Source organism: Zalophus californianus, chromosome 15 (assembly GCF_009762305.2).
Source record: "Zalophus californianus isolate mZalCal1 chromosome 15, mZalCal1.pri.v2, whole genome shotgun sequence".
Lineage (NCBI taxonomy): Eukaryota > Metazoa > Chordata > Mammalia > Carnivora > Otariidae > Zalophus > Zalophus californianus.
In genome coordinates this window covers 31561870-31575700 of record NC_045609.1, presented here as the reverse complement: position 1 = coordinate 31575700, position 13831 = coordinate 31561870, and the positions used below count along the sequence as shown (strand labels likewise).

General features: G+C 55.2%; 1 protein-coding gene across 1 annotated transcript; it reads left to right on the top strand.

The window, feature by feature from the left end:
• The first annotated feature begins 395 nt into the window (after positions 1-395).
• On the top strand, positions 396-8454 carry NODAL (nodal growth differentiation factor). The gene is made up of 3 exons (XM_027596466.2): positions 396-591; positions 5123-5820; positions 7254-8454. The coding sequence occupies exons 1-3, from the start codon at positions 396-398 to the stop codon at positions 7404-7406; spliced, it is 1047 nt and encodes a 348-aa protein (XP_027452267.1). The 3' UTR covers positions 7407-8454.
• Positions 8455-13831: the final 5377 nt, after the last annotated feature.

Sequence of the window (13831 nt, the reverse complement as noted above, 5' to 3'; positions counted from 1 at the left end):
CTGGAGACACAGGAAGGGGCAGGGATCCGAGGTAAGGCAGAGCAAGGAAGCCACAATTCTGACCTCAGAGTTGCCGGTGACACGCTTGCTGTGCCTCAGAAACAAGGCCCTTCCTATCTAGAGTAGCCACGTGCCAGGGTGCCCGGGCAGGGCCAACAGGGCGGTCCCCGACCTAACAGCGCAGCCAGCTTGGCCGGTCTCCTCCCTACCAGGCTCGGGGGCTGCCCCGCCCCAGCAGGTGGTCCCTCTGGGGGCCACCTCCACCCACCCCCTAGGGTGGGGGCAGGTATAGGAGCTCAAGGCTTTCCCCAGGGAAGGAGGAAAGAGGCGGGGCAGCAGCGAAGGCCCAGGATATAAGGGGCGGAGGCGGCGCTCGCAGACCCAGCCAGCCCACCATGCTCGCCCCCCGGCTGCCCTTGTTCCTCCTGCACGCCTGGTGGGTCCTGCGCCAGGCGGGCGCCGCCACGGTGGCCCCGGTGCCGCTCCGAACGCGGGTGCAGCCCTCGTCGCCGTCCCCTCTCGCGTACATGCTGAGCCTCTACCGGGACCCGCTGCCCCGGGCGGACATCATCCGCAGCCTGCAGGCGCAAGGTAGGCAGGCTCCCAGCCGGGGCGCCTCGGGACTCGGGAAGGGCGCCGGGGCGGGCTGCGGGTGGGCGGCCCGGGGCCGAGGGCGCACCGGGCTGGGAGCGCGCGTCCGGGGTCCGGGTCCGGGGTGGCTCGGCGTCGGCACCGGCTGGGCGCGCGGGGTCGGCGGGTGGAGGGGATGGTGGCATCGGGAGGGGCCCAGGGCGGAGAACTTTGCGACCCGCATCTTGCTTCAGGGTGGGCAGCGCGCGGTGCCGGAGGGTGGGAGGCCGACTGCGCCACTGGACCGAGCCGACTTGTTAAATTAGGTAAGCTCGCGGCGCCTCGGTGTGCGCTTCCCTGCAATGGGGACAACAGTACCTCCCTTAGAAGACGGTGGCGAGAGCTAGGTGACGAAGCACATTCGACGCTTAGCACGAAACCGGGCATAGTAATAAATGGTCGTTAGTATTGCTACATACATTTTGTGGATTTCTTTTCTTCTCCCGCGTGAGAGTGAATGGGTGCTGCCTGGCGCCGGGAGGGTCTCCGGCTGACTGCGAGCTTCGAAACCCAGCACGGCGCATGTAACCTCAGGGATTAGAGTTCAGAGATCCGGGACTAGAGATGGGGTGCCCCAGAGTCGGGAACTGAGGCAGGCTTGGGAACTCGAGTCCAGGCTGGGAAGGGGTCAGAGTCCCGAGTGATTCGGTTTCGGAGCCTAGACGTGGATGGGGGAAGCACTCAGCGACCATGGTGACGGGAGGATCACCCTCGGAAACAGGGCAGGGCGTTCTGGGCGTCGGGTGGGCCGGGCAGGTGTGTGCGGAGCAGAGGGAGCCGTCCCTCCGCGTCCCCTGCCCCTTGCAATCCACATCCTGACGCCTGGGGTCGGGAGCAGACCCCTGCCATCCTGCTCGGCCTGCGGCTCCCTCCGCCAGCTGGGGCCAGACGGCCCTCCCCCTCGCTGGGGCGCAATCCACATCCGATAATCTGATCTAATTGGCCACCCGCCAGCTCCTTGTGGTCTGGGGGTGGGGGCTCCTAGCTCCCTGGCCGGCCACGTCTGGGGTCAGACAGCTGATGACCCTCTCCCGAAGGGTCATCTGGAGACCAGGCAGACTAGGGACACTGGAGGAGTGAGCCGGCTTGGAAATGACTGGAGTGCTCTGCTCAGTCCCTCTACCAGACAGCTGGGTGCCGGGAGGAGGCTGGGCAAAGGGGTGCTGGGTGCCCTTTTTCAGTTCACTCGTCCTTCTGGAGAGTTTCAGAAGGTTTGTGGGGGTTTGACAGCCCGGGAGACTGGAACACTGAGTCCTGGTCCCTCAAAGCCTGCTTCCCAATTCCGAGTGGGTCCCTTGCATGTCCGTTGAGTTCTCTAGTTTCCCCTTCTGTAAAGCAGGGGACTGGTTTCTGCCTCATTGGTGTGTACACGCGGTAAAATATACATGACAAAATCTAACATTTTACCTCTTTTTAAGTGTACGGTGGCATTAAGTACATTCAGTGTTGTGAATTGGCTTCATTTTTTTTAAAAGCAGCAAGAAGAGCCTGCCTGGAGGGACACTGATGGAGAAGGAATGTTCTAAACACTCCTTTCCCTCGGGTTTATCTGTAAGCCACCCCAGGAAAGAGGGAAGTGGGTGTTGGAGTCTAACCAAAGTGGGTTTGCATCTGCCTCTGGCCCTCTTGAAACACCCTCAGTTTTCTCACCTGTAATAGCAGTAAGGATTGAAGGAGACCAGGCTCTGCTCGGGAAGCAGATAGTGGCGATTATCCTCCGAGTTCATAACAATGCAGAGTGGATGCTTAATGTCATACCTACACCCTCCTTTCCTCTAGAGCCCCAAGTCCTAACTCAGCCTCAGCACTCTGTCTGAGGGGAGAGAACCCAAGGGCATGGGCCCACCCACTTTCTTCTTTATTTTTTTAAAGATTTTATTTATTCATTTGAGAGAGAAAGAGTGAGAGAGAGCATGAGCAGAGGGAGAGGGAGACGCAGACTCCCTGCCAAGTAGGGAGCCCCACGTGGGACTCGACCTCAGGATGCTGGGATCATGACCCGAGCTGAAGGCAGACGCTCAGCCGACTGAGCCACCCAGGGACCCCCACTTTCTTCTTTAGAACTAGACGTGGGTCTAGATCACACTGGAGCCTGCCTGTGGGTCAACTCTGTCCAGGGCTTGGGTCGGTTTCAGGGTCCATGAACCCTCTCCAGATATTTACCCCAAGTCACATTTGTTGTACAGGTGGGAGCATTCTTAGCTTGTATCAGGCATCAGTGAGCCCCAGAAGATTAGGCACCCCTGTCCTAACAAGAACCAGAGCCAGCTCTAAGAGAACCTATCAGCCCTGTTTCCCAGGGAGCCCTTGGCCAGGGGTGGGGGTCATGGAGTCAAAGACTCCTCCTCACCCGGGGCAGGTGCACTCCATACACATTGTCCATTCTGGGAACAGATGACTTTGCTTCTTTTTTTTTTTAATATCTTATTTATTTATTTATTTGAGAGAGAGAATGAGATAGAGAGAGCATGAGAGGGGGGAGGGTCAGAGGGAGAAGCAGATTCCCAACTCAGCAGGGAGCCCAATGCGGGGACTCGATCCAGGGACTCCAGGATCATGACCTGAGCCGAAGGCAGTCGCCTAACCAACTGAGCCGCCCAGGCGCCCAGATGATTTTGCTTCTATGTCCAGGTCCCTCACTACCTATCTGGACACCTTCATTTCTAACCTTGGCCGTCGGCAGTAATGAGGAAGTGGTTGACGACAGCCAACATTTGCTGTACCTTGGCTGTGCTGGGCAAAACGCTGTACGCATGTTATCTCAGTAAATCCTAACACTCCCACGAGGTGGATACTGTCACTATCTTCCTTTTACCAAGAGGGAAGCTGAGGCCCAGAGAAGGAAAGTAAGCTGCCCAACGTTCAACAGCCAGTGGCAGAATTTGAAGCCTCACAGAACGCACCGGAGCGTTCTGCTCTTAACCTGCTGGGCTGGAATGTCTTCTTCTAAAAGGCCATTTGTGGCTACTTGAGATAAAAAGTCTTTAATTCCTGGTGCAGGTGGCCAGGAGTTGCTGCAGGTCCCACCTAATCCCCAGGTGGCTAGGGGGTGCTGTGGTGGCCAAGGGGGAATGCCTGCCTCCTCCCCACACCTCCGGGGAGAGTTGCTAGCCAGGGGCCGGTTATTGCCCCCTGCAGGTGCTAATGAGGAGGGAAGTGGAAATGAAGAAGAGCCGCTGAAGGTGGGCTGGGAGAAGCTGCCAGGAGGCTGAAGCTGGGACGGCCTCCTTGTAATGCAGTTTGGATTTCTCAGAGAAATTCACTTACCATCTGACCAAAGATGCTCTATGAGACCCTTAAAAAAAAAAAAAAAAAAAGGAAACTGTTAGTGGTCTGCCCAGAGTAGACCTAAATCGGAGACCATCACCACCCTTGAGCTCGATTCACGAAAGGGTTAGTGTTTTTTCCTAAGGGATGATCCCTGACTTTGATTTAGCGACAAGCCTCTTTATTTCCATGAGGACTGGTGAGGATGCAGGGATGGGTAGGGCATGACAGTTCCCATTGCAAAGAAAAGGAAACTGGGCTTGAAAAAAGTTAAAGGTCACTTTTAGGTGACCTGAAAATCCACAAAAACATGCTGTTCCCAGACATCGGACCAAATTAGTCCAGGACTAAAATGAATGGAATGTGCTTCCCCATTCCTTGTCATCCAGTTTGGGTTGAGTTGTCTTGGGAAGGGGGGGTAGAACAGGGCCAGGGGCTGTGTGTGTGCTGCCGTGTCTGCCCTAGGTGTGGGAATGCCCCTGGCGGGGGGGGGGGGCGGGGGGGGGAGGTGATAAGCACCCTGCAGGTAGATGAGAAAGCCCACAGGGTGGAAAACTGCCCGGTCAGCGCAAAGTCATGCTTAGAATGCTTGTAGAAGCCTATGCGTCAGGTTGTCAAGAACTCCTGAAGTTTCTGCCTCTGCAGAAACTTACGAGTGGGCGGAGCATCGGGTGGCCAGTCTTGGGATTCTGCTGCCTGTGTCCCCCTGAGGCCACCGAGCCTTGCCTTTCCATGATACGCGTATCAACCTCAATGTGCCCACGAAATAGGCCACCCTTTCCAATGAGAAGGCGGAGTCTGGGAAGGTGACTTGCTCAGGGTCACAGGGTCGGTGGAGGCTGAGGGTTTAGGTCGGAAAGCTCAGGGTTTGGCCAGAGAGCAGGGAGAACTCATCCAGTTTCTACCAGTTGTTCTCCAGCTCTCGAGTGTCTTGGAGGGAGCCGCAGAACGGTGACATGATTTGGAGTTTGGGCTTTGCGGTTGGGCAAATCCAGGTTCATTCTTAGCTCTGCCACCTTGTGCGGGTGATTTAACCTCTCAGGGCTGTGATTTGAATCGGACTAAAGTGGACTCCACGTTCCCAACGCCTAGGGGCTGGGCTGAGAGCACCGAGAGGATTCCTATCAGGTTAAGGCTCCAACACGAGCTCTGGTGGTTGTTACAGCAATGAGGCTGCAGGGGGCCCCCACTCACTCTGCTTCCTTCCCGGTTTTTCCCCACCCAGATGTGGAGGTGGACGGGCAGAACTGGACGTTTGCTTTTGACTTCTCCTTCCTGAGCCAAGTGGAGGATCTGGTGTGGGCTGAGCTCCGGCTGCAGCTGTCCAGCCCTGTGGACCTGCCCCCTGGCGTGCCACTCTCCGTCGAGATTCTCCACCAGCTAAAGCCGGATGCGGAGCAGGACCCAGCTGACTGCCGGGAGCATCTTCGGATGGACCTATTCGCTGTCCCTCTGTCCCAGGTCACTTTTTCCTCGGGCAGCATGGTCCTGGAGGTGACCAGGCCACTCTCCAAGTGGCTGAAGCACCCTGGACAGCTGGAGGAGCAGATGTCCGGTTTGGTTGGAGAGTGTCAGCAGCGGCCTCCCACGCTGCCCGTCGCCAGTGCACTCCTCATGCTCTACTCCAACCTGTCCGCGGAGCGGAGGCAGCTGGGCGGCTCCACCTTGCTGTGGGAGGCCGAGAGTTCCTGGCGGGCCCGGGAGGGACAGCTGTCCCAGGAGAGGGGCAGGCGGCACCGTCGACACCACTTGCCGGACAAGAGCCAGCTGTGTCGGAAGGTCAAGTTCCAAGTGGATTTCAACCTCATTGGATGGGGCTCCTGGATCATCTACCCCAAGCAGTACAATGCCTATCGCTGCGAGGGCGAGTGTCCTAACCCCGTGGGGGAGGAGTTCCATCCGACCAACCACGCGTACATCCAGGTGCGGAGCCCTGCCAAGGGGAGGGGTGGCAGGGGGCTGTGGGGGAGAGGGGGCCATACTGCCCGATCGGGGGGTGGGCACAGGACTCCGGCTTTGCTTGTAAATTGCTGTTCATTCGTTCCCCATTATTCGGGCACCAACAGTGTGCCGGCTCCTATCCTGGGAGAGACTGATGGCCTGTGACACGATCCTCAGAGGGCCTACATGCAGCCACGCCCCCTTGGGTAACCTTGAACACCTTGCTTCCTTAGGTCTTCTTCCTTGTCTTTCATAAAATTAGGGGTGGAGGGTGTAGACTAGAAGGCCTCCACTTCTCCCCAGCTCTGACTATTCTAGGAAAGGACGTTCAGAATCTGGACGCTGGGAATAAACCTGGCTTTGATTCGTACATATTAGCTGTGTGAGATTGATCAAGTTGCTTACTCTGTCTGAGCGTGACCTTTCCCGCCTGTGAAAGGGGGATGGCAATGCCATAGTTCATAGCAATGTTGTAGGGTTAAATGAGATGAGATGTATCCCGCGTGTGTATCTGCTGGCTGGTGACCGGCACGTTGGATGATGTGTCATCACTACTAGAAGTCTGTGATTCACTGATGGAATGGGGGCCACATTTATGGGGCCACGGTTGGGGTAATCCTGTGCTAGCCACTGTACTTTTGCCACCTAAAACAGGAGTTGGACACCGTTTTGCAGTAGGGAGGGCCCAAGACTACCACCACGTGCCACTAATCGGCCTAAGTTCTAGAAGGTGGTGGAGGAGAGCAAAGGGAGAATGAGAGGGAGGGAGCAGAGAATAGAGCCTAACATGGTGGCCCTGATATTGGGGTTCAGAGGCTCTGGGGAGCATGTGAGCTGAGCTCGTACAAGGGAAGCACCAGTGGGGCCAGAGCCCTGCAGGACCTTTCCTAGGCAAAGGCCTGAGCCTCTCCTGGGACTTTGCTCCATGAACCTCCCTGCTGCATGATCAGGGGGACCCCCAGTGACCCAGAGAGTCCCAATAGCAACTCTGACACTCGGATCCAAAAAGAAAGACCTCACTGGACCACAGGGATGGGGCCCAGTTCCAGAGGGCCAAGGGATTGTTACCTTTTCTCCTACTGACTCTATTTGCCCTTCTCTGGGCAACAAAGCAAATCCCACAAGAATTTCCTCATGACTCTCTTCTGCTTCATGTTTCTGGAACGAAACCAGGAGTTTCTTGGAATTGGCATGGACTCTAGACTAGAACAATAGGAGGACATGTCTGTTTGCTACTGCTCTACCCAGATACAGCTTTTAGAATCTCCTGTTTAGCTCTTTTTTTAAACAGCCTGTAAAGTTACTTTACATGTTAAGAGTTGATGATGTATATTGGCAGGCTGATTCCTTTATGAGAACGATTTTCTTCTGCTTTCGTACCCAGAAACTGATTTTAACTGACTTTTCTCCCCCAGAGTCTGCTGAAGCGATACCAGCCCCACCGAGTCCCTTCTACCTGCTGTGCCCCCGTGAAGACCAAGCCGCTGAGCATGCTGTACGTGGACAATGGCAGAGTCCTCCTAGACCATCATAAAGACATGATTGTGGAAGAATGTGGGTGCCTTTGAGGGGATCCTGGCGGGGTCCGGATTTGCCTGTTCCCTGGGAGTTGAAAGGTCCTAGAAGACACGAGAACCATCTAACGCAATGAGGAGACACAGAGGGGGGAAGTTTGCTCTTTTTGCCAGAGGGGGAAGAGCTGCCTGCCCTGTAAAGGAAGGCTCTGTGGGGTCAGGCTCACACAGAGGCTGCTGTCTGTTGGGAGAGAGAGAGGAGCAAGCCTGGGCGGCAGGCTGGTGGGCTGTTCTCTTTCCTGAAGAGACAGTGGTGACTAAAAGCAGTAGGGCAAGGGTTCTTTACTTGACTTCTTAACCTATGAGCCCTCAGAAATGATATGCAAAAGTTGGGGCGTACGTGCATTTATCTTTGAGGCAGGACAGGTTACCGATAACTTTTATGTATTCTCAAAGGTGGTCTTTGACCACCCCCACCCCTGCCAAGATGAAGTTCACTGTGTTAAAGGAGAAACAGTTGGCTCTTGCCTCCGGCTGGTTTAGGAAAGCCCCCACCTGTTTCGGGCTGGCCAGTGGCGATCCGCTGGCCTTGTCTGGAGGCTCCCCGGGGTGGGTCTTTGCTAATGAGTTGCACAAACAATACAGCCATTGTGAAGTCCTCCTAGGCCAGCTGGTGCCTTTGCAGGGAGAGGCAGAAACTCCTCCAGAGAGCTGCCCACGCTGGACTCCAGGAGTGGAGCCCTCAGGCACCCCCCAGCCAGCCTGCGTGGGCACACACAATCCGAGTCTATTAAAGTTGGTGAGAGTTCACCTCGGTCTCTCATTGTGTGCTGTTAATGAGGCCCCTGAGCTTCCCGTCCAGCAGGGGCGAGGGTGGCCTAAGACCTGGCTTATGGTCACACCCGGGCCGCTGAGAAGCTGTGTGGCCTCAGGTGAGTGATTCCTTGCTCAGCCTCCTCCTATGAAGTGCTATAACATGTGTGTTAGCAGGTCCTACATCACGGACTGTCCTCTGGGCCTTATCCCCATCTCCCTCTGCAGCTTACAAAGCCTGCTGAGCCCCAGGCCTGCCGTACCCTCTCTCTCTAACCTTTACCCGCTCTTCTGTTGGTCAGGGTTCACAGTCGGGCTTGATTTCGGGTTCCACCTAGCAGCCCAGCAGAAGGAACCCCACCTTTCTTGTGGGAAGCTCTACCCAAAGCACCTGAGCACAGCTTTGCCTTTTGGATGAAAAGACCCCAAAGGCAGCGATCCTGTTTCTCTTTTAGCTGACCTCATTGAGCATTGCCAGAACAGGGGCTGTTTCTGTTTGGCGGGGTGAGGGGGCCAATCTAGCGGGAACGCGAGTCTATGGTAGTTCTACCCCTGCTTCCCCAAGAAGCCGGTCAACTTCTGCTCCAGGCTTAGGAGAATGAGCCCCATCGTGTGGGAACCCCTCCTGACCCGATTACAGCGTTGGCTGAGTCAAGGTAGTAATCCTGGCCTAGGCCAAGGTTGGCGAGGCTAGAGCCAGGCCTGGGCTTGAGAAACCTCAGTGCCCTGATTCAGCAACCAAGCCGCTCTAGCTGCTCCTTTCCTGGGGTGGAAATAGACCTGCGGTCACCACAATCCCGAATCACAATAGGGTTCTGCAGCTGACTCTATTCAGAACCCCTATGAGGCCAGCTTTTTATCCCGTCCGGAGGTCCCGGGGCCTGACCACACAGCTAGGAGGGGCGGGGTCAAGAACTCGGCTCTGGTCTCTGGAGCCCTAGGGGCACTGTCCTTAATAGCAGCTTAATTGCTCCCCTACTTTGGGGTCAAGACCTAGCCTTTGGAACCAAACATTTGGACCCAATCCCACTACCACACCAAGGTTCTGGGAAGTGAAAATCCCAACCCTGGGGCTTGAGAGCGTCCTCCTTACTAAATAGGTGCCCAACATTTCTTCTATGGCGAGGGCCAGGAAAGCGAAAGTTCAAGCTCCTTGCGGCCATGGCTGTGGGAGAGTTTACAGTCAGCAGCTCCACTGACTCAGAGCAAACCTCACTGACGAGGCCGGCAGGCACAAAGGAGTGGAACTTCGTTTTGCTGAGCCCTGCTGAGAGCTCCGTCCTGGGCCTGTCGGCAGTGGGTCATCATGCTGCAGGGCCAGAGGCGTTTGGGGCCAAGCCTGGCAACATGGCTTCATGCCCTGCGCCCCGTGTGTGGAGGAAATACTGCCCCCGAGAACGGAGTCCTGCCCTAACCAGGGGGCCAGATGGGGCTCTCACAGAATGGTTATTTTAACGTGCTCTCAAGGCAAAGGTCTACTGTACTGAGCCGTGCCAGGCTGGTAGCTGAGTGGGAACAATTGGATGCCTTACTGTCCTTGGCCGGGACAGGGGGTGGGCCTGGAGGTACATAGGAGTGGAGAAAAGGAAAGACTGGAAGGAGAGAAGCAGAAACGGGGGCTACATGGGAGGCGGTTGGGACTCCAGTAGCACCACTGTGGGGGTTTGCCTCCACCTTGTCTCCCCTTCTCCCCCCCCACCACCCCATTCCTAAGTTGCCTTGGAAGTTAGCATCCTACCTGCCTCTGTGCAGAGGAAAGGATGTATGAAGTGCTAGCAGAAGGGTTTGGCCCCATCTTCCCCTAAAGAGTCCTTCCAGAGGTCCCAGGGCTGAGTGGTGGGTGCAGCCCACAGCCTGCTCCACGCCCAAATTCGCTCACTCCCAAGGCAAAGGAGGCCCAGCTGGCTGACCTCTGGCCGCCACGCCAACTGGGCTGTGCTCCAGCCCTTTCCCGAACTCTTCATGTGCCAGGCCCCAGATTAAGCAAAGCCTTCCTTGAGCCTCACGGCCACCCAGAAAGGGGTAGTTCTTAACCCTCGCCTACCTGAGAGAATCCTGGCAGAAGGAATGCGGCCTCTAAGCAGCTCGGCTGGACTTCAAGGCTGGCTCAGTCTGAAGCCTCAGAACTAAACCTCGCCGCTGTCTGGACGGGAAAATGTTTCCTCTAGTCCACTTTTACTCTGCGGACCTCTGTTCGCATCTCCAACGGGACAGAATTCTTGTTCGCGGTATTAATACGGGGGACTCACTGGTTTAATAATAGCAAGGAATTGGATGCTCCTGCAGCACAGCCTAGTTTAGGACCTCCGAGGGGATGCATTTCTGACAGGTGCCCCTGGGGGCACAGGCAGCCCTCTTCGGAAAAAGGGAAAGCCGCTGTCTGGGCTTCCATGAGGCTGGTCCGAGGACAGAGGGGCCTACCTGGTGTGTCCGGCCCCCGCATGCACCTGTTCACTCACCACCATGCTTCTGAGGGAAGGGACAGGGCATCTCGCTGCATCTCTGGGCCAGACGGACAAAGCCAGTGCTCTGCCAAAGCTGAGAACCACCCCACGAGGTGGCTGACCATCTCTGCCGATTTACCTCACCGGTCGAGACCCTCCACATGCGAAATCCACAGGGTTTCCCCCAAAATGTAAGAAAATCAGAACACAAGTTGATACTCAAGATCTTTATTGATTTAACTGTAACAGCAACCATTGGTGAGAATTTAATTTTTCCCTAATTTCCAAACACCTGCTGGTTTAGGACAGTTACCAAAAAAAAAAAAAACCAACCAAACAAACACCAACAAAAGTGATCACGGACTCACACAGGACTGCCTCAAGACCGCATGGTGTCCTCCGCTCTCCATCCACGATGGTGAAATAGACGGGAGGGGCGGGGGGCGACCACGTCTAAGGGGACGAAGGGAAAACCAAGGAAGTAACGGCAGTCTCCACTTTTCCGTTCAGTGGATGGAACTGGGCCACTGGTGGCACGAAGACAGGGAAGGGCATTTGTTTTATATAGAAAATATCTTAAAAGATGCTTAAAATGGACCCCTAGGCATGTGAGTGTCCTCTGGGCTCTCCACGATGCCTCCTTTGACGCTTGCCCCCGGGGTACCCAGGTGGGAAGAGGTGGGCTCCCTCTTTGGGGGAGGGAAAGGCACTGGCTCATGGGACTCAGCGGTTTGGCCACGGCCACCAGGAGCAGATGGCTTACTCGGACAACTCGTCCTTAGCTCGTGTTCCTCCCCACCCTCCTGGTTTCAAGTAAAAATTACCCTTGGCCTGGGCTTAGTTTTTTGTTTTTAAAGATTAAGGTGGAGAGGAAGGTTATACACCGGGGGCAAGACTGGCTATTCTGGGCTAGATTCATGGAACTCTCTCTGTTAGAAGCATCCAGGAATTTGGGGGGTAAGCACCGGCGAGAGCTCCCTTTGGAAATTTCAGGGTGGCCACATGATTATCAAGCATTGCAGCATCGGTCAGGCCCCTACACTTAGAAAGGTGGCAGAGTAAGAATTTAAGTACCCCGGGAACTGTGTTTCACCTCAGCAGTATTTCCCCCTGGCCATCCATACTGTGTGGTCGGTCCAGGCTGCAGGCAGAGGTTAAGCAAAGAGAAACCACAGACCATCTGAATAGGAACTCACGAGACCTCTTAAATCTAGTTTTGCCACAAGGTATTCACTTCTCGGACCAGCCCAGAGAATGAAATTTAAATTCCAGAAGGTGGGAAAGGAGACATGAATGATTGCTTGAAAAAATAAGTTTGTACCATCTCCTTAGTCTTTTGCAAGAAATTCCTGAGCTAGCCTCAAGGAAACCTCAGTGCTAAACTGAAAAATCCTTACTAGAACAGGAAATGCCCCTGGGGAATAAGCATTCAAAAGAACTGTGACCCAGTTGCCTCAAGATCTGATTTCATCCTTTATTAAAAGCTGAGAGGTTAGAACACGGTAACCACACCCCTTTTGAAGTCCAGACAGAAACTGCCCTCCCAAAGAAACCATGCTTCCTTAAAATGATTACCCGGTCCCAGATGTCCTGGGTGGATAAGTGATTGGGTTTCGCAGATTAATACACAGCTGCTATATGCCCGTTGTCCAGGAACATGCCTCGACCGGCAAGTTCTGGCCCAGATGGCGAGGCAGTGGACCGCCTCTCTGCAGAACTCAAAGGGCCCGGGGCCCTGGCTTCAAGCAGCCAAGATGCTTGACACGCCATCGAATATCCAAGAAGGGGAGAAAGAGTGAAGAGTCTGTTTCTGGGATCCTGCTGCAGCACAATGAGGCCCTCACACCAGCTGCCTTGATTGCACGCAGGTGCGCAGCGTGCGCTGGCTGAACAGCGGGCTCTGGGGCTGTCCGAACCCAAGCGGTCAGACGGTCCCAAAGAGCTGGGGGCCCAAACACAAAACGAAAGACCATCTATTGTGACTCTGCCTCAAAAGCAGAAGGAAAAAGACAAGTCATGGTAAAGTGCTGTGAAGAGGAGTCCTTACTCATGGAGGAAGTGCCCTTGTTCTTATGGGTGCCTCAGCAGCCACGCTTCTTAGTCAAGGGCACGCTCCACCAAGCAGGGCCACAGAGAAGAGGCAGAGCATAAAGCCGGACAGGAACTTGTATCTTGAAGATGTCTCAAGCCTCTAAAACGTGGCTGGGCGTGGGTGCCAGGCGCCCAGCAGATGTTCCCTAGGACTGTGTTCGACTGACCAGGCTCATCTAAGTTTCTGTCAAGGGTGAAGCCAGGACCGGTTCTCTTTAAGAACACATCTCCATCAGGAAGCTCGGGCTGAGGTGGGCACCCAGTTAAGATACACACTGGATTTAGAGGCGCCGTCAAGCACCGACAGGCATTTCTAATTCCCAGATGTTCCCTACTGAATTGAGAAGCGGCTTCGTGGGTGAGAGACCCGACCCAAACCTGTTTCAGCTGGCAGGGCTGCAGAGACCAGGTACCAACACCGACTCTGACAGGGGCTGGGCTTCCAGATGCGATCATCTACTTCACCCTGAATCTGAACCGTGAAGCTTTTACTCAGCCGGGTAACCCAACACCCCATTCACATTTCTTCCTTTGCCTTAACAACCCTGACTCCAATTAAGTCCGCTTTAGTGGCTCAGTTAGAAGGATCCAATTCCCTTTCAGTTCCTGGCTCAGGGAGATGCAGGCTCAGGGAGATGCAAAGACGTGGTGCTGAGTCTCAGGGACACACAAAGCCTGGGACTCGCCCCGAGGCATCCTTGCACTGCTGGTAGCCAGGCAAAGGTAGAGCTCTTTTTATTCTCTTGGGAATCGTCAGTTCTTGCCACCGCTCTCCAAACCAGCAGCTGACTTTGGGGAAAGAGAAGAGTGTCTGTCTTCTATTCAGTTTGGAGATGCAGTAGCAACATCTCTGTGTTATCTAAGTTTAACCTACCCCCTGTTGGACTGACTTTATCCTCTGTTGGGGGTGAGGTGATTCTAAGATAGATCCTCACATTCCTTGACACTGCTCCACTCAGAGGTGGGTGTCACTGCCCTCCCCTGTGTGTCGGCCGGCCTTAGGAGCTGGCTTCTAAGAGACACAATAGGGAAGAGGTGATGGTGTGTGCTTTCAGAGGTCGTCATGGAAGGCACTGCAGACTCCTTCTTGCCCTCTGCCTGGGGTCACCTGCTCAGCGGGGAGCCAGCTGT

Excerpts from the sequence above, each read along its gene's own strand:
- NODAL (XM_027596466.2), top strand. The coding sequence starts at position 396 with ATGCTCGCCCCCCGGCTGCCCTTGTTCCTCCTGCACGCCTGGTGGGTC. Across the intron at positions 592-5,122 it reads CCGCAGCCTGCAGGCGCAAG|ATGTGGAGGTGGACGGGCAG; the intron begins GTAGGCAGGCTC and ends TTCCCCACCCAG. Across the intron at positions 5,821-7,253 it reads CCAACCACGCGTACATCCAG|AGTCTGCTGAAGCGATACCA; the intron begins GTGCGGAGCCCT and ends TTTCTCCCCCAG.